Here is a 21,766-nt window from a genome sequence, read left to right on the forward strand (position 1 = left end):
GTGGTCGACCAGGCGCGCACTACTTATACTTTCTCATCGGCGCCTGACTCGACTCAGCCCGTGCTGCAGCCAGCCTGGAGCTTAGCAAGCACGCGCCCACACTCGAAGATCACATCAAGGCTCTGACTCGGAACAAGCCGAAAGCATGGGCCACGTCTGCAGCCGCGAGAGTCAGCTTATCGTCCCTAGGCAGGTTTCGAAGTCTCACTCAGCCTCTGGCGAGCCCCGCATGAACCCTGTCGCAAGACCCTGCCTGCCAAAATTTAAAGCTTTGCTCGTCCGTGCGTTGCTGCATAGAAATCCGACACAAGTGGAGAGCTTTCTGGAAAAGTCACACCCAAATCACACCAGACCGCGTGACCTTTGCGCACTTCAAGCCTGTCATTGTGAGGCAACAAACGTCGAGACGGCTCTCGAGTGAGCTTTGAGGCTTTACTCGTGCGTGAAGGAGGCCTTCCTCTTCTCGGCGAAAGCTGCCATGCCTTCCTTCTGATCCTTGGTCGCGAAGAGGCTTTGGAAGAGGCGGCGCTCGAAGCGCGTTCCCTCTTGCAGGCTGAGCTCGAAGGCTGTAACCCACAGCGACATCATCCGTATGATCATATAAAAGTACAGCAGAGGTCAGCAATCGGCTCGTATCCTCAAATGAGCAATCTAACTCTGCTTTGCTCGTATACTCACAAGCATTGACGCCCTCCTTGGCGGCCTGCACCGCAATCTGGCCCTTCTTGGCGATGGTCGAGGCCACCTTGACGGCCTCGTCGACGACACTGCCCTCACGAACAACGCGCGAGATCAAGCCGCGTCGCTCCGCATCGTCGGCACTGAAGTTGCGTCCCGTCAGCACCATCTCCATGGCGGTCGACTTGCCGACCGCCTTGGTGAGACGCTGCGTACCGCCGGCACCCGGAATGACACCGAGGTTGATCTCGGGCTGACCAAAGTTGGCGGTGGGCGAAGCGAGGATGATGTCGCACCTATACAAGCAAGCGAAGATGAAGTCAGCATTCGATCTAGTCAGAGCTCTCCGGGTTCTGTTGTTGTGGACACCTACATCATGGCCAACTCGCAACCACCGCCGAGCGCGAACCCGCTGACAGCAGCCACAATGGGCTTCCGGATGGTGGTGAGCTTGGTCCAGTGACCCAGGAAATTGGTCTTGTATGCATCGGCGTACTGCTTGTCCTTCATCTCCTTGATATCGGCACCCGCAGCGAAGGCCTTGTCGGATCCCGTGAGGACGATGGCGCCCACCTCGGGATCATTGTCGGCGATGTCGGCGGCCTCGTTGAGCTCGTGGAAGAGCGCCGAGTTGAGCGCGTTGAGTGCCTTGGGTCGGTTGAGCGTGATCTGCGTGACGCCCTTGGCAGGCGACGAGACGATGATGTTCTGGTACTCCTTAGCCGCTGTCGCAGACAAGCGAGGGAGCGAGGTGGAGAGCGATCGGGTGGATGGGAGTGCTGCGACTCGGGGCGCGGTGGTGCGCAAAGCAGTGCGAACGGTCGAAGCCAGCATCTTGTTATCTTTGGTGCTGTGCTGGGTGGTGGTGATGATGGGGAGGTCGAAGGTGTTGGTCTCGTCGATCTTCTCAAAGGCCGGCCCAGGTGGCCTAAGCGGAGGTCAAGGTTCACATTGTGTCCAGCTCGGCTCCATCGGAGAGTCTTCCAGCCGGAAAACCCGTGAAAATCGCAGCTGTTTTCCCCACACCAGCGAGACTTCCTTTGTAATGATGACAAATACAAAAGTTCAATCCGACCTGAGCTTCTCGAGCCTTGCATGACACATTTCTCCTTCGGCCTTTGCCACTTACCCATTCTTCTCATACCACCCTATCCTTGTCTTCGAGTCGATACAAACAATGACGGCAGTAGCAAGGACAAGCGCATCAACACTGCGAGCAGTCGCTCGATCCGCTGTTGCCAGCAGCAGTCGCCATGTTGCCCGCAGCGCACCAGTGGCTCGTCGAACCATCATGACCGCCACCAACACACCAGCGCTCCGTTTGCGCTCTCTCACGGCCCTCGTCGCCCCTTCACCAGCTTCGCGGATCCAAAAGCGTACCATGTTCATTCAGACCGAGTCCACGCCCAACGAGGACTCGCTCAAGTTTCTCCCGGGGCACCAGGTGATGGAGTCGGGAACGCACGAGTTCCTCGATACCCGCTCGTCGATGGCCTCTCCTCTCGCAAAGAAGCTCTTCAACGTCCCCGGCGTAGTGAGCGTCTTCTACGGCCCAGACTTTGTCACCGTCAGCAAGGACGCGGGTCACCAGTGGTCGACGCTGAAGCCCGAGATCTACTCGAGCATCATGGAGCACTTTACCGCCGGCCACCCGCTCTTCACCGACCCCGAGTCGTCACATGGCTCGCAGGACACGGTAATTCTTGATACGGACTCGGAGGTCGTAGCGATGATCAAGGAGCTGCTCGACACACGCGTGCGTCCGGCGATCCAGGAGGACGGAGGGGATCTGGAATACAGAGGCTTCGGAGAGGACACGGACGGCATCGTCAAGGTCAAGTTGAAGGGCTCGTGCCGTGGTTGCGATTCCTCGACTGTCACGCTCAAGTCCGGCATCGAGAGGATGCTCAAGCACTACATTCCCGAAGTCAACGGTGTGGAGCAGGTGCTCGATCCAGAGGAGGAGATCGCGTTGGATGAGTTCGCAAAGCTCGAGCAGAAACTCGAAAAGGATCGCCAGAAGGAAAAGGATATGGGTTTCTCCCTTTGATGCTGCCCTCACATTGGAACGTTGAGGCCGCTACTATCACTGACTTCGCTGTACACTAGCTACGATCTCCATTGTTGATCCACGCCACTTCACCGGATTATCAATTGCGGATCACCATGGAATCGCATTGGCAAAGCACACTTCCTCGTCCGAAAACCCTCACTGAGAGCCTGAGCCCACCTTCCCCTCTCGATGAACTCACCCCACCCATCCCCTCCTCGTCGGTCCCATCGACCATAAGTCGAGCAGGCTCCGCATCTCACTCAATAGCACGCCTTCTGCTCAGTCCACGCCTGTTCTTCTCTCACAACAACCACGGGCCACAAGCGAAAGACGAAGACCGAAACGAGACAGCGTGAGATTTTGGAATCGTGAAAAGGGAACCAACAAAATCAAGCCTTGACACGGCCAATGACGGTGTCGGCGGCGTACTTCTGGATGACCTTGCGGTCGTGGAGCATGAGGAACTCCTCAGTGGCGTCACGGCCGGCGTAGAGCATGAGCGCCTTCTTTCCACCGGGGTGGTCGTCGAGGAAGCCCGAGACGTTGAGCACCTGGCCCTCGACGACGACCCAGACGTCCTCCTCGGTGGTGTGCTTGGCAACCTCCTCCATGGTGTACTCCTTCTCCTCGAGGGTCTGCTGAGCAGCAGCGGCGCTGCCGGCCTGCTGGACAGCCTTGTCGGTCTGGGCGGGCTGGCCCTGAGCGACGGCAGCGGGGACGGCCGAGTTCTGCTGCTGAGCACCCGAAGCCGACGAGGCGCTGTCACCGAAGCCAAACTCGAGGGTGATGGTCCTGTTGGTGGGGTCGGCGCGCACACGGGTCTCGAGGTGGTTCGAGATCTGGCCAAGACGGGCGGTGGCCTTGCCAGTGGCAAGGTTGCGGAGCAGGTAGCTCGAGGCGGAGTCACCGGCAACACGGCCGAAGACGACACAGCCGAGGAGCGACGAACCACCGAGACGGTTGGCACCGTGGACACCACCAGCGATCTCACCGCAGGCAAAGAGACCGGGGATGGGCTTGCCCTGGTTGTCGACGACGCGCGACTCGGGGTCGATTTCGAGACCACCCATCGTGTAGTGGAGCACGGGGGTCATGAGGGCAACGTAGAAGGCCTGGTCCATGCGGAGATCCGAGTTGGAGAAGAACTTCTTGTTCCAGGGGCACTTCTTCTCGCCCCTGGCGATAGCCTCGTAGTCTTGGAAGGTGCTCTGGAGCTTGTCGGCGGGGATGCCCATCTCCTTTGCGAGGTCGTGAGCGTTGTCGAAGCGCTTCATGAGGCCTCGGCCGGCGTAGTGCTTGCAGTGCCACTCAATCTCCTTGGAGGCCTGCTCGTTGAGAATGAGACGGACGGGGAATTTGTTGTTGTCCCACATGCGGCCAGTGACGTAGTCACGGTGACCCAGCTCGTCGGCGAAACGGTTGCCCTCGTTGTCGATGAGCAGACCACCGCAGCCACGAAGAGCCTCGGCAGCCAGGAACTTGACCTTGGCGTCAGGCTCCTTGGGGTCGACGAGACCAGTGGGGTGAACCTGGACCTTCTCGAGGTCGATGAGGCGACCGCCGATGGAGGCAACCATCTTCTGACCGTCACCGGTGCAGTGGTCACCGTTGGTGGTGGGAAGGTGGACGAGGTCGGGGCGGTACTTCTTGAGGAGCGAGTTGACGTCGTCAAAGTCGGCGGCGTAACCACCGGTGGCAAGGACGACGGGGCCGTTCTCCTTGTGAGTCTGTCCCTGGTACTCGTACTCGACACCGGCCACCTCGCCGTTCTCGTGGAGGAGCTTGGTGACACGGGCCTTGCGGAGAATCTGAACACGGTCAGGCTCGGCCTCGGCGAGGTCCTCGAGCTTCTCCATCTGAGCGTACGTGATGGTCATACCGGGGAACTGAGCGCCACCACGGTGGGTACGGGGCTGCGAGTGACCGCCGAGACGCGAAACCTTGGAAAGGTCGAGCTCGAAGCGGTCCATGAGCCAGTTGACGGCCTCACCGGACTTGCCGGTCAAGACCTTGATGAGATCATCACGGGCAAGGTCACGAGCGGACTTCTTGGTGTCCTCAAAGAAGGTCTTGGCCGAGTCTGGGATGCCCTGCTCGGACTGTGTGGTGGTGCCGGCACCGTTGATACCGGAAGTAGCCTTGGTCGAGTTACCACCGAAGAAGGGCTGCAATGAAACAATGGCAGATGAATAGATGAGTCAGTCGACGTGCTAAAAATGGCATACAATGCTGAAAGCAGGACAGGGTGTGAGGTGATAGGTCAACTTACGTTCTTGTCAAGGACGAGCACGTTGGCACCGCGCTCGTAGAGAGTGTGAGCGGCACTGAGGCCGGAGAGACCGCCACCGACGACGATGACGCGAGCCATTGTGAGATGAGAAAGCTGGGTGGAAGGAGGGGCGACGAGATGAAGAAATGCAGTGGTAGTGGGGATGAGGGATTGCAAAGAGAACGGATGCAGACGATGGTGATCACGAGTCAGGAGTGAGATGGGGGCACGACGATGAGAAGGCAGGCGTGGCTTGGGATTATAAGGAATGCGGAAGGTCGAGCCACGAGAGCGCAGTAAGCAGATTCTTTCCCAGCTGTGCGACGAAGATGGACGATTCAGCAGCAGCAGCAGCAGCAGCAGCAGCAGCACGCGGTGTGTTGGCAGGAAGAGAGGCCAGCGGGGTGGCGGCTAAGCAAGCAGGCCGACGTTTGCTGCAAGACAAGCACACGGGCCAGATGCCTCAGGCCCTGCAGATGGAATAGGACCTAGCGGTCGGAAGAAAGGGTTCGAACCAGGGGCGGACACTCAGCCACGCTGGAAGAGTCTAAGCGAAGCAGGCTATCTCGCGCGCGCGCGAAGAGAGACAAGGCTCTCGAGCCAACCAGCTGCAGCGCATTTCACTGAAAAGGCGGGGTTTCCCCACACCAGACACGCTCAAATTCGACAGAGGACCCTTTACCCCACTGCTTAACCGCTGTTCAGCTTTAGTCGTTGCAAGCAAGGCACAGGCCACACAGCTCCCCGCTTTCGAAATTGCTTTTGCCACCTCACAGAGGATTGATTTGCTTCGCTCGAACCCTAGCTTGCCGAGAGCACAAACTCCTGGCGCGGCGACTATGCCAGTCTGAAGCAGCAAAGAACAATGCCGCAGTGCCCCGCCTTTCCCGTGCATACAGATGCAAGTCAGAAGAGCACCCCGCAACCCTTTTTCCCTTGCTCTTCGCCTGCGAGTATTTGTGTACACAAGCGGATTCCACCGTTCAAGTTCAACTCAGCTAGATCCTCTCTGACTTCTCAGCCTCTCTCTTTCTGATTGTGGCTGACTTGCGACGCAGTCTCGCGCCAATTGCCACCTTTCACGAGGCATTCCCACAAGGCTAGCTGCAGTGATATGCATGGCTGTCCGACTCGGCTCCTCCGTCCCGCGTTTCAGCTTGGGTGAGAGAAGAGTCAGCTCTGCAAACACTAAAGAGACAAGATCGCTTCTTGCGCACTCGAGTCGAGCAGTTGCTTTGTCGGCCGTGCCGAGCATGCACAGCGGATCAGCGGTCGACGGTGATTCGTGTTGCTTGTCTATCACTTGAAGAGGGGCTTGGGGTAGCGCTTGTATCAACCGGATTTTGATGCAGCGGCAATGTCAGCTGCAAGCTCTGAGACGCGACTCTAAGAACCTTATCCCGCACACTTGGCAAAATTGCAGCGCGACTGACCAGAGAGCCGATCGCTCATCACCATCTGTCGCTGTCAAGCTGTACTCGCTGCGATTACACGGAAATGTGACATCCATTGACTCGTCCTTCCATTATGACGAGAAACCTAAGCATACAGTATCGTGGCGAGTCGTCGGTGAGATGCAAATGTGGGTTTCGAGCCTCTATGTCATACGCGCGGCGTTGGCATCGTCCGCAGCATACCTGCTCTTGGCTCGAAGCCACGGCCCATATCGATACAGCACATATGGAGCTGGGATGCCGATCACCGCCGACACCAAGGCGAGGATCGTGTTGCCCCATCCCTGTCCCAATGCATCATACATGGTTGGCGCAAAAATGGGAAACCCAAACCCACCCAGACTGCGTACAAACACCGCTGCGGCTAGCACAGAAGCAGCGTACAGCGGTAGCACGTCCACCAGGTAGCTTTGACATGCCAGGAAGGTGCCCATGGCTCCGGCTGCGAACAAGGCTGCTCCGATGTTGGGTCCGATCCAGTGTGTCTTGTACTCGGCCGTCCAGCCATAGATCAGCAATCCAGCGGGAAACAAGATCGATGACCCCATCAGCAGCGGCAGCTTGAACTCGGGTTGACCCTTGCCGTCTGGCTGTCGCGCACTAAGCTTGCGATACGAGTAGTCCACCACCCTTCCGCCCACCTGGCCTCCCACCGTGAACCCAATAGCGAGCGAAATGTAGTTGAGAGACGCGATCCCCGGCTTTTCGTTGTAGATCTCGCCAAACACCTGTGGGAAGACGGTGAGCAGGATGTACATGCATCCGTAGATGATGGCCAGGTATACAGAGAACACCTGGATGATCGGCTGTGTCGTCAGCAGCATGAAGGGGCGCACCATGTTGTGGCGTAATTTGACATGCCAGCTCGACGGATCTTGCTTCTCGTAGATGGTATGCAACTCCTCGTTGCCTGTCTCCTTCCTGAGTCTTCGTGCCTTGGTCTTGAGGATCTGCGCAGCGTACGTCTCCGGCAGCAAGAACAATCCGATGAAAGCCGTGAGCGCCCCATAGCCACTCGAGGCCCAAAAGATGGGCCGCCATTGGCCCGTCTGTTGCACGATCCATCCACCAACGATCGGTCCAATCGCAGGTCCGAGGAGAGGCGCTAGACTGTACATGCCCATCGCAGAGCCTCGTTCGCGCGGCTCAAAGAGATCAGCGATCGTGCCGCCGCCACATGCTAGCGGGGCCGATCCGCCGAGTCCAGCGAAGAACCGTAACACGGTCAATTGGGTGGCATTTTGACTGCCACCGCAGCCGAGATTGAAAGCGATGAAGATGACGTTAGTCGTCTGTAGCACGATTCGGCGTCCAAACATCTCGGTTAGGGGCGCAAGAACGAGCGGGCCGAATGCGTAGGCAAGTACAAACGTCGAGAGCATCAAGCTCTCCTGGACGCTGGAGGTGATGCCAAAGTCTCGACTGAGCAAGGGCAGAGCCGGCGCGATCATGGAGGATGCCAAGGGGCTGAGAAAGGTGTAGCTCGAAACCAAGATGGTCACCGCCCACTTGTGACGATGCGACCAGTTGCGAGGATTCTCTTGCGAGTCTGGCGAGTCCCATGTGACCAGATTCGGATCTTCTTGTTCTTCTTCCTTGGCGGACGCTATCAAGTCCTCTTTTTGCTTTTCTTGCGCCGCCTCGAGTTCGCCGGGTGAGACATCGGTGTGGTCCGATCGTAGGGAAAGACTGGATGCATGCCTTGATGTTTCTGCAGGAATGTCGGAAAGAGTGGTATCGAACAGCGACGGTCAGCGTCGAGTCGATATGTACTTCATCACCTGTCACGCAATGCGGTACGCTCTGCATGTGTAGGAGATGCTTGTCGAGAATCTCACTCACCAGCCGGGGTATCTTCAGGTGTCCCAGTCGACGACGAGTCTATTCCTCTGCTATCGGGTTGACTTGAATTGGGCGCCAGCGCCTGCTCTCTTGCTGTCATCTTGTGAAGCGGCGAGCGTCAGTTTGTATTGAGATATGTAGAAGTTGGATGGCGTTTGATGCTCGCCGGGATGCAGCAGGCTGGGGATGTTTGGCGCTACAGGTGCAATGTTTGCATGTCGTCACACTCGCACTTGTTGCAGCGGATTGGTCATGGGTGGTACAGATCTGAAGAGGGCGATGGGAAGCGAACCAAGCCGAGAAGACTCGTGAGACTATATACGAATGGTCATCTGATGGTGTCGCAATGTCCGCGGAGGACGCCAGCGTTGACGGGTGCTAGTCGGCGAGGGGCTGGCTGCTGAGTCGCTAGTGGCAAGGCGGCAAATACAGGAGGACGGAGGTGACAAGCTCACCAGCTATGCTTTCGAAGGGGACGCCTGCTTGCGTTCCGGCAAACGGTCCAAGCAGGCACGGCAATCACAGTGAGGGCTCACAAAGGCAATTGTCGAACTCGGCTGTCACTCACGGCAGCGAGCCGTGCCATCATCATCAGTCAATCTGACGAGGTACAGCAGCCTTAGCCGCCGCCGGGCAGAAGCGTCATCGGATTTCATCGTCCGACACCGGGCTTTGGAGCGGATCGGTAGAGAAGCTCGCATGCGGTTCGATATCGGGAGAGATTGGCATGCCGTTTTCGGTAGAAACAGAGATCTGACATCCTGTATTTTGCAAAAAGAGGTGACGTCGTCTTGGCATGAGAATAAGTCAGAAAGGGCCTTTCTCCACTCTCTCGCTCTGTTGAGCTCTGTGCGATGTGATGTGTTCTTCGTGGAGAGAGTATCTCGTGAATCACAGTTGCTTCCAAGTACTGATCTGGAAGATCATCATCGTCTTCAGCTCCACAGTGATCGTCCACGTCGCAGCCTCTCTCCGATCCTCCGACCCTCGCTCGGCATTGACGATGACCACCGGCGAGTCTTCGCGATAGGTCGCTCTTCACGGTCTCTTTCGGTCCTCTCCAGGTTTTGACAGTTGCAGAGCTTTGGCTGCAGATCGCCCAGCATGCTGCGGTCGGGGATCACAGGTGCCTTTGCGGCGGCGGCAGCAGCACGTCCTGCCACGGTCCAGGCGTTCTCAAAAGGACAGCGGCTACGACTGCTCGAAGCAAGCCTGCCTCTCTCGCCCTCTCGCTTCTCCTGTCAAGCAAGGTCATTCAGCCTCAGCACACGCGCATCGAATACATCTCAAAGCTCCGGGAAGACGACGTCCAAAGATGCAGCATCCACCGCACGAGACAAGTCGTCGAGCCACAAACCCGGAAGCTCGACACAATTCAAGAAGCAATATCCACCCGTCCGACCATTGCCCAAGCCCATCAACTTTGACAAGCCCGCCATCCCCAACCCACACGAGACCGCTGCCGCACATGCCAGGTTTCGTCGCGGCAGCCGACAAGTCGGCATCGCGGCACTGATCGCCATCGTCCTTGGCGCAGTCGCTTATCAGTTCCAAGACAGCATCCATCTCGATGGCTCTGCGGCACCGATCAGGGGCTTGCAGCTTCCGCATGACGAGATGGAACGTCAGGTCCGAGAGGCACAAAAGGCGCAAGCCAACGGCACCAACTTCGCTTTGCTCGCCTTGACCCGCTCCACCACCATTGCCAAGGCGGTCGCTCTCTGCGTTTGGGATTATCGCTCCACGCTCGGCAAGAAGTACGCCTCGAGTGCCGAAGAAGCCGAGGAGCTGCGACAGTGTCACTTGCGGTCCGCCCATCGTATCCTGGTAGCTTTGCAGACCAATGGTGGTCTCTACGTCAAGTTGGGCCAGCACATCTCCGCTGTCATCCTGCTCCCCGTCGAGTGGACCTCGACGCTTCGACCCCTCCAAGACCAGAACACGCCCACGCCACTGCCCGAGCTCGAGGCCATGTTCAGAACCGAGACCGGGATGAGCTTCGACGAGGCGTTCAGCGAAATCGATCCCAAGCCCATCGGTGTCGCCTCACTTGCCCAGGTGCATCGTGCCGTCGATCGAGAGACGGGTCAGGCGCTCGCCATCAAGATGATGCATCCCGACGTCGAGCGCTTCTCTGAAGTTGACATGAAGACCGTCACTGTTCTCGTCAAGTGGGTCAAGCGCCTCTTGCCCGAGTTCAGCTTTGAATGGCTAGCCGACGAGATGAACGAAAATATGCCCCTCGAGATGGACTTCCGTCACGAGGCGCAAAACGCAAAGAGGGCCGAGGACGACTTTGCAGGCTACCGCACAACGTCCGTCTACATTCCCAAGGTCAAGTACGTGTTCAAGCGCGTCATGGCCATGGAGTTCATCGACGGTCGTCGACCCGACGATCTGCGCTACCTCGCTCAGCACAACATCGACCGCAACCGCGTCAGCCAAGAACTCTCGCGCGTCTTTTCGCAAATGTTGTACCTCCACGGCTTCTTCCATGCTGATCCACACGGCGGCAATGTCTTGATTCGACCCGCTCAGCCCGGCAGTCGATCGCGGTACAACTTCGAAGTTGTGCTCCTCGACCACGGACTGTACTTCGACATCGATCCTGACTTGCGCGCCAACTATGCTCGGTTCTGGCTCTCGCTGCTCAAGCGTGCCAGTCCTGAGGTCACGGCCGAGCGACGCAAGTATGCCAAGCTCATCGCCGACATCGATGACGACCTGTACCCCATCTTGGAAAGCGCCATCACCGGTCGAGCCGGTTTGGAAGGCAGCGACCCCAACAACCCCAACGGCGTCAAGAACCGCAACCGAGCCGGAAGCCTGTTGGAGATGGACGGCGGCACCAAGCTGACCGACGACGAACAAGAGCACATCCGCAAGACGGTCATGCAGAAGGAAGGCCTCTTCGTGTCCATCATGGAGCTTCTTCGCCGTCTGCCACGACGAATGCTCATGGTGCTCAAGCTCAACGATCTCACACGCTCGCTCGACGCCAGCTTGCACACTACGCACGGCCCCACGCGTCCTTTCCTCATCGCCGCGCGCCTCTGCGCCCTCACCGTGTACCGCGACGATCTCAAGCAGCTCAAGGAGCGTCGCAAGAGCGGCCAAGCCAGTCTGCTTACGTCCTTCTCGTTGTGGAAGGACTACTTCCGCGCATGGTGGTCGTACGTCTACTTCTACCGTGGACTGGCCATGATCGAGATCGCGTCCGACGTTCGTGCTCGATGGAAGAAGATTGTTCAATTCAGCTCGAACCGAGTTGGAAAAGGAGGAAGCGCCGAGAAGGCCAACAGCGCCGCGGCTGGGCTGCATGACCAGGCGGAGAGGGATCAGAAGGAGGGCGAAGACCGAAAGCGTGCCCAGCTGGCCTTGGAGAAGGACTTGCGACACTGAGCTCAGCCCCATTTGTACATGTTCCTGCAATAACATAGAGAAGCGACAATGGAAAGGACGGCTGTGAGTGAGAAGCGAGGGACATCTGAAAGTGAGCAAAGAGCAGACGTACCAGCCCATGGGACCTTCGTCGAGAGCAAACGTCTCGACGCCTTGTTCGTCCGGGTGAGCTGCACCCATGGCAACGAGTGCGGCTGTGCAATTGCATTTAGATAGGGACAGGGAAAGTTACGGTCAGTTTCAATCGAGAGTCATCAAAGCGGTCGAAAGTGGTTCTCAACTCACGCAAAAAGTGCTCGGCAGAGGGATGGGCAGGCAAGAAGTCAGCCCTGCGATCTAGCTTCAAGGCCTTGCCCCACTTGTCCTCGTCTTGCGACGCGGGCGGCACGGTCATGGCCTCCCTCAGAGCCTTAAGGAAGCTCTCCGAATACGCATTGGGCTGCGGCTTACCGACCTCTCGGTCGCTGTCGAGAGCAAGGGATCCGAAACCTCGACCACCAGCGAGTGCAAAGGATCGCATGAGGTCGCGGAGATTGTGCACAGACATGCCGCCACCCACGATGGCAAAGCCTTGGTCACGAAGACCTCGCAGCGCGGCGCCGAGCTTCAGGGAGTCGAACGAGGAATCAGATGTCGGGAGGGATACCTGGGTGAGCGAAAGGGAGACGGGCAGGACGGACGGGGTGTTGATCGTTGCCTGCTGGTCCTTGCGCTGCTCTGGTGTCAGCTCCTCGAGGTAAGGTTTCTGGAAGGCGACCTTGAGCGGGCACCAGACCCCGTGGTCAATACCACGCTTGATCGACTGCGCGGGCACGCCTGCACTGCGGAGATGGTCCAAAACGAGGGCCGAGATGTTGGACGGGTTGGAGGACTCCACTTTTTGCTTGTACTGGAAATGTCAAAGATAGACTGCGGTCAGCGATGTACACTTGCGAGGTTCGTGGTAAATGTGTGCACTCACAAAGTGGTGGGGGAAGCCGTAGAAATCGTAGATCATCGGATTCGTCTCGTCAACATTGACTGGAGAGGGTTAGGGTTAGAGAGAGGGTATCTGATCAGCAGGAGGCCCTTTGAGCGCGATATTAAGTGGGAGAGTAGTGTGAGACGTACCGTAGACTCCCTGCTCGAGGTCTTCTGCTTGCCAGTGCGCACTGACAAAGACCAAACCTCGAATGAGACCTTGCTCGTGGAGCGTGCGCACCTCCATTCCCCACTGAAGCCAATGCTGGTAGGCGGGATGTTTGTGCTCGAACATGGCTGCTCGTCGCAGCAACAAGGAGCAAGTGTCAGTCAAAGTCCAGCCTCGGACTGCATGATTGTGTGAACGGTAAGACTGTACTTACTGGGCGGGCCACCATGGCTGATAAAGTAAGCGGGCGCCTTGGTGGTAGTGACCATGGTGTGCAGGAGATGGAGCGGTTGCGTTGGCGAATGACCAATGAGCGTCCGCGAGGAGATATAGGCGAGCAGGGCTGCTGATAGGGCGAGTACTATGCTTGTCGGCGCGAACATGCAAGTGCTAGAGCGCAAGTTGCTGGATACGAAGAGGTCGAGACAGGGACAGGCGGGGGTTAGAGTCCGAGAACAGCTTGGAGTCGAAGGTTCTTATAATTTGTTGGAGGGACGCGGCGCCGGTCTCGATTCCGATGACGTGCTGTGCTTGCTAGAAGGGCACACGCCTTATGTCAAGGTGACGAAGTCGGAGATACGAAGAATCTTGAAGCTCGTTCTGGACGGATTTTAGAATTTGAGGTGTTGGTCTTCGTTGGTCTTCGTGGTCCTTGCGTGAGGACGTGGCAGAACCGCCGCGGAGAGGCCGCGGCGGCGCAGGGGTGGGTTTCAGTCGCAGTCACACTGCGCAGCCGAGCTTAAAATCTGATTGTTCAGCTGTCAAATCGGCTATATGCGCATCTTGTCCTTCGTTCTCCCCAAGTCTGGCTACTCGCCTTCTCCGATCAAAGCTGAAGGATGCTCTTCTTGGGCCGGCTCTTTCTACAGCCTTTACAGCATGAGAATCAAGCAGAAGGCAGCAGTTTCGGCTGATGCCAAACCACAGGAAACGGCAAGACCCCGTCAACCGCTCAGATTGCTCACTCGGTCGCAACGGGCTCAGCTGCCGTACACCCTCGGCGCAAGCTCGTCACAGAGCACTTCGGGGGCTCAAGATGCTTCCAAACAACAGCACAAGTCTCTTGCAGAACCATCGGCTGCATCCAGCTCTGGTGCGAAGACACACGATGAGGCCATCGCAGCACAGGTCTCGGATGCTTTGAAGGGGCGCTTTCCGCCCTTTCTCGATGTTGACCCTCCTCCCGCACCTATTGAGGCTGCCGCTGTGGTGGACTGGCAAATTCGCTTCGAGTCCATCCGTCGTCATCCGACTCGGTCTGATGTGCTTCTAGTTCCGCCTGCTTGCAGATCATGCATCCAGCTGGCCAAGTTCTGCGACCGAGCACCCGGCAGGTGCGGCAATTGTCAGGCATCAGCTCTCTCTTGCTGCAGTGATGGCCATTGGCAATCATTGGATGCCTTCACTGGCAGAGCCATCCGTGGCGATGCGACGAAGCATGTCGTCAGAGCGGAAGCCAGTGAGAAAGGGAGCGATGCCAAATCACCACGAAAAAGGAGCGATGCCAAACCCTTCTCCCAGGTTAAGAGCCCGTTCTGGGCCTCTTCCGTGGACGACATGCGCCAGTGCGATGCCGGCTTTCCGACAGGCATTGTATCAATGGTCACGAGCCGATCGGGCGCTGTGACGACAATTGTGCTCCGACAAGGCGATATCAAGTGGCTTCCAAAACTCGACCTTCTGGTGGCATCAATGTGAGTTTTCTCGTCTAATTTCTGAGGGCCTTACATGCAGCACGCTTACCTCTGTTCTTGCCGTCCCTTTGCAGATTCACTGGTACGTATTCGTCGTAGTGTATGGTCTTCCTCGATGTTCAATGGGTGAAAAAGCTGATGTGCGTCTCGGGACAGACCAAGATTCTTTCGACAGCCTGCAGGCGGCATGCGCAGCCAAAATGTTGGTCAAAGTCTATCGCGTCTTTGACGACGAAGGCAAGGAGTGTCGCGTTCTTGATGAGTCGATGGCTCTATCCAAGGTCACATTCTTGCGAACGTGCTGCATCCACAGCGTCGAGGTAAGTGTCCTCTCTGGCTGCCTCTCTGCACGGACGTACGATGCAATCTGCTGACCCTTGCTCGGAACCACAGCGAGAAGACACATTGCAAGCACGAGTCACGCTGGGCTCGGGTATTTCGATGGACGCAGTAGGCGGCAGCAACCTCATGAAGATTACTCGCTTCCTTCACGACAGTCTCGTGTCGCTCGACGAGGCGGAACAGACCTTTCTGGGCTTCCGATGCAGCGTTTGCGGGAAAGCGAACCGCAGAGGGAGCCTCATAATCGCCTCGTGTACGCATTGCAACACAACCTTTGCGATCACAGCAAGCTGCAGTTCAAAGTCGCTTTCTCGCAAACGGGCGGGCAATCTCCAATTTACGGGCCCGAGAAGTAGCCTAGGCCAAGTCAATATGGTGCTGAGCAAGGACGACGTCGCACAACGTTTCGTGTCCACCTTCTCCGACGGTACAAGGGTGAGTCTCTTTGCACATGCTGACGAACTCCAACATCAAAGACTGACCACGTCATCTGCGGGACATTTCGTCACAGCTGTGCACATATCACATTGTCCGCTCCTCGAGTCACAACGATTCTTCCTCCCAAGCGCGCATACTTTCAAGCAGTCACACCCTGCATCACATACTGGGGCCAGGTCAAGGCGACGAACTCTCCTCAGAGTCGTTCGCACTTCCATCTACTCCGTAAGTCGGCCAGTCACTCTTTCCGAGCAATGCAGCAGGGACCACTGACATTCAATTGATCTGGTCGCGCAGATTCATCCGGCTCACCAGCGAGACAGAAGCTAAGCGTGAGTCCGCTGCAGTATAGTCACGCATGACACTGACAGAGGCGGATTACTGACGGAGGCTTTCCCCACTCCAGTACGGATCCAAGGGTATGCGCTCAGCTTTGGCGTGCAAAATCAAACCTGGGATCAAATCTATCCTCGGCACCGCGACTTTGAGTCAGCTTCGCAAGGCGTTCTGGAGCAAATCGCGCACTTGAGAAGGTCGCTACTGCTCTCGGATGTTCCGCAGGGACAATCCTCGAAGTATCACAAGCCTTCGGGCATACTGCTACTACTACTTCAGAACAGCACCTTGAAGGTAACAGAGCTGATGCTACCGACCGACAAGCGACTCTGCACTTTGCTGACAGTCTCACGACTTATCACTACGAATTGCACAGATTGACTCTTCCATGTTCCCGGGCCCCAGCAGCCACTTCGGCATAGTGTCGTGAGTGTCTCATACAAGGCGCGACCTGATCGACGTACATCGACGACTGACTTCCTTGATTGGCACGGATCTTTCGCGAGCAGACTGTCGGGGTCGATCTGTGTCTCGATCCGTCGCGACAAGCAGGCTCCGAACCACTCTCCGGCCAGAGAGAGGCAACCCAAAGGGGTTTCGGTCGGATCTTTCGTTCTGCAGCCGCAAGATACATGTGTCGGGCGCACGGACGCGCTACAAGCGATCGAGGTAGGCCATCGGCAGGCGCTGCTACAAGGAGACAACCATACGCTGACACGGTCTTGCTCACTCCATCCTTTCTCCCTCGATCATCAGCTGGAGCTATCATCCAAGGGCGTCACTCTGTGGGCACTCGCCCACTTCGCCCAGTCCACACCGACTCGATCTCAGTAGCTAGATCTTGGCAAGCCGAGTAAGCTCCGAGCGCGGCTACCCTCTTCGTGATCCTCAATAGAGGATCTCTGACGTGTCCCATCGTTTCGAATGTGAGATGAGCTGAGCACTCTTCGATCGCGGCAGCCTGTCTGAGACAGTGCCGTCACGATCCGGACGAGGCGGTGGATCATGTCGAAGCCTTATTGCCGCAATGTCAACAACGCGTGGATGGTTGGATATCCTCACCCGCTCGTTTGATTGTCATTGCAGTTGTCAGTCACCCACCATTCGGAAACAGATTTGGTGACTTTTCGAGTCAATTTCTCGCATCGTCTCGTGGAAGTCTGCGAAGAACGGCAACATCAGGTGTCGTTTTGCTATTTTTGTGGACAAAGTTGTTGTTTTAGTATTTGCGCATTTTTCTTTGTAGAAACCGACCGCAGATATGGCTTCTTTTTTAATGCTTGGCGCTGTGACGTTGAATGAGTTAAAATGTACCTTACTTAGTTGACATTGCCTGTCTCATCTCTTTCTGACCGATTTTCGATGTCTAAATTGTGGTTCCGACTTTGTTTTGTGCAAGGCTTCTTCGCGAGATGCTAAGCTTTCGTTGGAAGTGGCCAGAAATTACGACTTTGAGCATCTCATTTTCTCGGTGTGTTTAGAGTCATTCAATTGAAGCCCTCTGACCTTGCCTTCTGGGTCGAGTCAAGTCGCCAAAGCGTCAAAAGTGCTGAGATCGTCCTGACTTCGATATCTGGGTAACTCGCTTTGCTGATTTTGGACCTCCATCTTTAACTACTGCGACGGGTTCAGTGATAGTGATTCGTGGTCAGCTGCTTGTGTCTGAGTGCGAAGGGGCGGGTGACACAGGCCGTCTGCCTCGAAGGGTCTCGGTGACACCCATTCATATCAAGGGCAACGATGCTGTTCTTCACAGAAGGTCTCGGACTCACTGCCGAGGGAGGCGAAACCGCATTAGTACAACAGGAGGTGTGTGCCGCAACGGACGTTTCGCACACCGGCGACGTCGTTCGAGACCTTGACGGCGGCGAGTCACTACTCTAGGAGCCTGCCAGGGACGTCGTTGGCGGATCATGACGACGTCGTTCAGCCGTGTATGATAAGAGTGGAGATCGCGGGGCGTGAGACACCAGGTCCCTGAGCGGCACCTCGCAACACTAAGGGCACTCAATGAGCATGTCCCCGGGCGAATTGCTGCAGCCCAGGGATCTGGGATCTGGAGGAGCTGATTGAAGAAGGCGGAGCTCATAGCACGACGATTCCGGGGCGATGACAAGCATCATCAAAGACACGAGCACCGCAGGCAGCTACATTGAGCACAGAGCCACTCAGATGAGTGCATTGCTCCTGTACTGCCAGCAGCCAGTCCGAGGGGCGCTGCAGCAGAGGTCGTCCTGTGGGGTTGGTGTTGGAAGGGGTGCGCATGGTGGCACGAGTGCGGAGGAGGATGACGTGTTGGCAGTGAAGCGGAAGAGGTGCGAAAGGGAGTTAGCTCTTTATATCGACAGCTGGTTGTTGCGAGGGGGTGGTGAAGACACGGCTCAAAGGGCTGCGGAAGGCTGGCTGTGCGGGATTGTGGGCTGTTGCGGAAGGTCAATTCGGCAAGAGAAGTCGATGCCGGTGCAATGCAAATCAGAATCCGAGGTCGAGCAAAGCAGGCAGGATCGTGACCAACACTCAATGTGATCCGTCACGTGCAAGGCAGCAGGGCATCAATTGATGCTCTGCCTGCCATAAAACCATGCAAGCTGCAGTCGTTCCAACCTGTTGGAGTAGTCGTTGTTTGCGCTTGGCCAAGTCAGGGCACGGGCGAGGAGCGTGCTTGGCCGCCAGTGAAGGAACTCCAACAAGTGTCACTCATAGGGCCTGACTTTGTCAGATCTCTCGTGCTGATGTGTCGTATGGGCAAGGCTTCGCTACGGCGACCATCACGCCAGTGTCTCCGTGTGCGAAGTGTTTCTGGACTCTGACTGCAGTTGCATCGGTGAAGCCGAGCAGACTAAGATGCATGTCGACACACTCGAGCTGCCTCGATGCACATCAGTACGAGTCTTCCTGTCTGCTGCCGTGGATGCTGCGTCTCACGCGGGAAGTCAGGGGAGGCATCCATCGAGGCTTACGGTCGCTCCGGTCAGCAGACATGCCAAAAGACTGGATGTTCATGTTGCAGGACACAGGGACACGATCTGGACATCACATTCCGAAAGAGGTAGCATCGAGTTTCGTACAGCGTTGACGGTGACCTCTGGCCTTCCGAGCAAAGTCAGGCCGCATATGTCCTCCTAAGAAGACTCGCAGCCTCTGTCGACCTCTGCGGGCTGCTTCGCCCCTCATACAGCAGTTTACAAGCGAATGCGTAGCACTGACACGTGTTGACACGCTTGCACGGCTTTCGCACTAGCAGCATTCGTGACAGGCAGCGTGATGGCCTGACGCACGCGGATGAGCTGCAGAACTCAGCGAAGGCATCAAACAGTTATGAAGTCTCACACCATCTCCTCGCGCGAACAGCACGAATAATTCGACGGCAGAACACATTCTCAACATTCGAGACAGGCAGCATCACGTTCTCGTAACAGATTCATTACAACGATATCACAATAAGTCAGCGTCAACAAGTGACAAGGAACACATCTACAAGCACAGCGTTAGCCGAGCGATGCATTTAGTACTTCATGAGCTTAGCCTCGAGCTCGATGGGGCTGACGAGGCTCTGGCCCTCGAAGACCTTGGCGACGTGCTCAGCCTTGGCGGCAACGTCGGCACCGGTCATCTTGTACTTCTTGAAAAGTTCCTTGGCGGGGGCGGAAGCACCGAAGGTGTTAATACCGTGCTGGGCGTGCGAGTACTTGGACCAGCCGAGCGTCGAGTAGCACTCGACGGACAGGATGGGCTTGCCCGATGGGAGCACCGAGAGACGGTAGTCGATGGGCTGAGCGTCGAAGACCGAGAAGCATGGGATCGAGACAACACGAGCCTTGATGCCCTTCTTGCTGAGCTCAGCAACGGCTTCGTTGCAGAGAGCGACCTCGGAACCGGAGGCGACGAGGGTGATGTCGGCCGACTCGTTCTCGACGACAACGTAACCACCCTTGGAGGCCTTCTCGATGGAGCTGCCTTCGAGCTGGGGCAGGTTCTGTCGGGTAAGGGCAAGGACGGAAGGGGTCGACTTGCTCTCGATGGCAACAAGGTAAGCACCGGAGACCTCGTTACCGTCAGCAGGGCGCCAGAACATGAGGTTGGGGATAGCACGGAGCGCGATGGCAGTCTCGATAGGCTGGTGGGTGGGGCCGTCCTCACCAAGACCGATCGAGTCGTGGGTGGCGACCCAGATGACGCGGTGCTGCGAGAGCGCCGAGAGACGGACGGCACCGATGGCGTACGAGACGAAGTTGAGGAAAGTACCGGCGGTGGGGATGTGCATGCCGTAGGCGGCGAGACCGTTCATGATGGCACCCATGGCGTGCTCACGGACACCGTATCGGATGTACTTGCCCGAGTAGTCACCGAGCTGGGTGGCTGGGTGCTGGAAGTCGACGGCGTTGCCCCATCGAGTCAGGTTGGAGCCGGTCAAATCGGCGGAACCACCAAGGAGCTCGGGAACGGCGTTGGCGACCTTGCCGAGGACGGTCTCGGAAAGCTTTCGCGAGGCAACGGCGTCGTCGCTGGGCTTGTAGGTGGGCAGGGCCTTCTCCCATCCATCGGGGAGCTTGCCAGCGATACGGCGGGCGATCTCGGCGTGCTCCTCGGGGAACTTGTCGCCGTACGACTTGAAGAGCTCGGTCCACTCCTTGTCGGCCTTGGCACCACGGTCAGCGATGTCCTTGTAGGCGGCGTAGACATCGTCGGGGACGGCGAAGCTCTGCTTGGGGTCCATGCCGAATTTGGACTTGACGCTCTCAATGTCGTCGGCCTTGAGGGGGGCACCGTGGGTAGCGGCGAGACCCTGCTGCTTGGAGCCGAAACCGATGGTGGTCTTGACACGGATGAGCGAGGGCTGGTCAGTGACCTTCCTGGCCTCCGAGATGGCCTTGTAGAGGCCCTCGAGGTCCTTGTCACCGTCAAGGACGTGCGAGACGTGCCAGCCGTAGGAGAGGAAGCGCTGCTCGACATCCTCGGTGAAGGAGCAGGCGGTGTCACCGTCGATGGAGATGTGGTTGTCATCGTAGAGGGCGATGAGGTTGCCGAGCTTGAGGTGACCAGCGAGCGAGGCGGCCTCGGACGAGATACCCTCCTGCAAGCAACCGTCACCGGTGAACATGTAGGTGTGGTTGGTGAAGAGCGGGAAGCCGTCCTTGTTGAAGGTGGCAGCCAAGTTGGCCTGGGCGATGGCGAGACCAACGGCGTTGGCGAAACCCTGACCAAGAGGACCAGTGGTGACCTCGATACCCTCGGTGTGGCCGTGCTCGGGGTGACCAGGGGTCTTGGAGTCGAGCTGACGGAACTGCTTGAGCTGCTCCATGGGCAGGTCCTTGTAACCGAGCAGGTGGTTGAGGATGTAGATGAGAGCACAAGCGTGGCCTGTTCGGGAGAGAGGAGGAGAAAAGGTCGAATGTCAGCTCGCTCGCTCTTGAAAAGAGCCATTCTCGGGCGCTTTCGCTATCTCCTTTTGCTAGAAAACAAGGTACATACCGTTGGAGAGAACGAATCGGTCACGGTTGATCCACTTTGAGTGAGCGGGGTTGATGTTCATGAATCTGAGCGGGAGAGAAGCGGAAGAGAGAGCCAGCACGTCAGTACGCGGTCTCAAGGATATCCAAATCGCTCTTCACCCCTTTCTGCTCGCTGATCGAGAGATGATCCATCAGAGCAAGCTGCCGAGTCGTCGCTTTTACGCTGGCCTCGCGTCGCGAGTCTGTCTTCCTAGATCGGAAAAAGCAAGTAGAACTCAAGCGGAAACTCACCGAGAGAACAGGGTGTGGGCCATAGGGGCCATGCCCATGGGAGCACCAGGGTGACCCGAGTTGGACTTGGCGACCACATCGGCGGCCAAGACACCTGCAGAGATGGAGCAAAAGCGGAGCAGAAGGCGCAAATGACAGTCAGAGTCCGTGTGCTTCGCTTCTACTATAGGAGCGATGTCTCTGCTCGCCATCATCACTTGACGATAGAACGAGGAAGACAACCATAGAGTGAACTTACGAATGGCGGCAATGGCCTTCTCGTCGCTAGCAGACTTGGTGAAGGACATGTTTGCTAAGTTGTTTTCGGAATGGGGAAGGGGGGAAGGATACGATGATGGTGAGAAGAAAAGGAAGACAGACAGCTCGATGGAATAAGAAGCACGGA

The 21,766-nt window shown here is 57.1% G+C and overlaps 8 protein-coding genes across 8 annotated transcripts; 3 read left to right on the top strand and 5 right to left on the bottom strand.

The window, feature by feature from the left end:
* Nucleotides 1-432: 432 nt before the first annotated feature.
* On the bottom strand, nt 433-1,512 carry PSEUBRA_001151 (Crotonase superfamily; the record flags this gene model as incomplete). The annotated part of the gene is made up of 3 exons (XM_016434454.1): nt 433-566; nt 679-974; nt 1,052-1,512. The coding sequence occupies 3 exons, from the start codon at nt 1,510-1,512 to the stop codon at nt 433-435; spliced, it is 891 nt and encodes a 296-aa protein (XP_016294188.1).
* Nucleotides 1,513-1,855: 343 nt separating this feature from the next.
* On the top strand, nt 1,856-2,728 carry PSEUBRA_001152 (NIF system FeS cluster assembly, NifU, C-terminal; the record flags this gene model as incomplete). Its single annotated transcript, XM_016434439.2, has 1 exon — nt 1,856-2,728. One exon carries the CDS (start codon nt 1,856-1,858, stop codon nt 2,726-2,728), a length of 873 nt encoding a protein of 290 aa, XP_016294189.2.
* A 392-nt stretch (nt 2,729-3,120) lies between these two features.
* PSEUBRA_001153 (Cytochrome b5-like heme/steroid binding domain protein) lies at nt 3,121-5,099 on the bottom strand (the record flags this gene model as incomplete). The annotated part of the gene is made up of 2 exons (XM_016434452.1): nt 3,121-4,896; nt 5,001-5,099. The coding sequence occupies 2 exons, from the start codon at nt 5,097-5,099 to the stop codon at nt 3,121-3,123; spliced, it is 1,875 nt and encodes a 624-aa protein (XP_016294190.1).
* A 1,498-nt stretch (nt 5,100-6,597) lies between these two features.
* Nucleotides 6,598-8,396, bottom strand: PSEUBRA_001154 (Major facilitator superfamily; the record flags this gene model as incomplete). The annotated part of the gene is made up of 2 exons (XM_016434456.2): nt 6,598-8,165; nt 8,297-8,396. The coding sequence occupies 2 exons, from the start codon at nt 8,394-8,396 to the stop codon at nt 6,598-6,600; spliced, it is 1,668 nt and encodes a 555-aa protein (XP_016294191.2).
* A 1,004-nt stretch (nt 8,397-9,400) lies between these two features.
* PSEUBRA_001155 (UbiB domain protein) lies at nt 9,401-11,698 on the top strand (the record flags this gene model as incomplete). Its single annotated transcript, XM_016434432.1, has 1 exon — nt 9,401-11,698. One exon carries the CDS (start codon nt 9,401-9,403, stop codon nt 11,696-11,698), a length of 2,298 nt encoding a protein of 765 aa, XP_016294192.1.
* A 2-nt stretch (nt 11,699-11,700) lies between these two features.
* Nucleotides 11,701-13,096, bottom strand: PSEUBRA_001156 (Extradiol ring-cleavage dioxygenase, class III enzyme, subunit B; the record flags this gene model as incomplete). Its single annotated transcript, XM_016434457.1, has 6 exons — nt 11,701-11,722; nt 11,811-11,892; nt 11,984-12,587; nt 12,660-12,718; nt 12,809-12,955; nt 13,042-13,096. 6 exons carry the CDS (start codon nt 13,094-13,096, stop codon nt 11,701-11,703), a joined length of 969 nt encoding a protein of 322 aa, XP_016294193.1.
* Nucleotides 13,097-14,426: 1,330 nt separating this feature from the next.
* Nucleotides 14,427-16,471, top strand: PSEUBRA_001157 (uncharacterized protein; the record flags this gene model as incomplete). Its single annotated transcript, XM_059464527.1, has 10 exons — nt 14,427-14,521; nt 14,596-14,603; nt 14,678-14,841; nt 14,915-15,298; nt 15,375-15,526; nt 15,599-15,633; nt 15,708-15,931; nt 16,014-16,063; nt 16,147-16,306; nt 16,394-16,471. 10 exons carry the CDS (start codon nt 14,427-14,429, stop codon nt 16,469-16,471), a joined length of 1,350 nt encoding a protein of 449 aa, XP_059320878.1.
* A 2,671-nt stretch (nt 16,472-19,142) lies between these two features.
* On the bottom strand, nt 19,143-21,668 carry PSEUBRA_001158 (Transketolase-like, pyrimidine-binding domain protein; the record flags this gene model as incomplete). The annotated part of the gene is made up of 4 exons (XM_016434453.1): nt 19,143-20,998; nt 21,110-21,174; nt 21,382-21,475; nt 21,620-21,668. The coding sequence occupies 4 exons, from the start codon at nt 21,666-21,668 to the stop codon at nt 19,143-19,145; spliced, it is 2,064 nt and encodes a 687-aa protein (XP_016294195.1).
* Between the last annotated feature and the right edge of the window lie 98 nt (nt 21,669-21,766).

This window comes from Kalmanozyma brasiliensis (assembly GCF_000497045.1).
Source record: "Kalmanozyma brasiliensis GHG001 unplaced genomic scaffold PSEUBRA_SCAF12, whole genome shotgun sequence".
Classification (NCBI taxonomy): domain Eukaryota; kingdom Fungi; phylum Basidiomycota; class Ustilaginomycetes; order Ustilaginales; genus Kalmanozyma; species Kalmanozyma brasiliensis.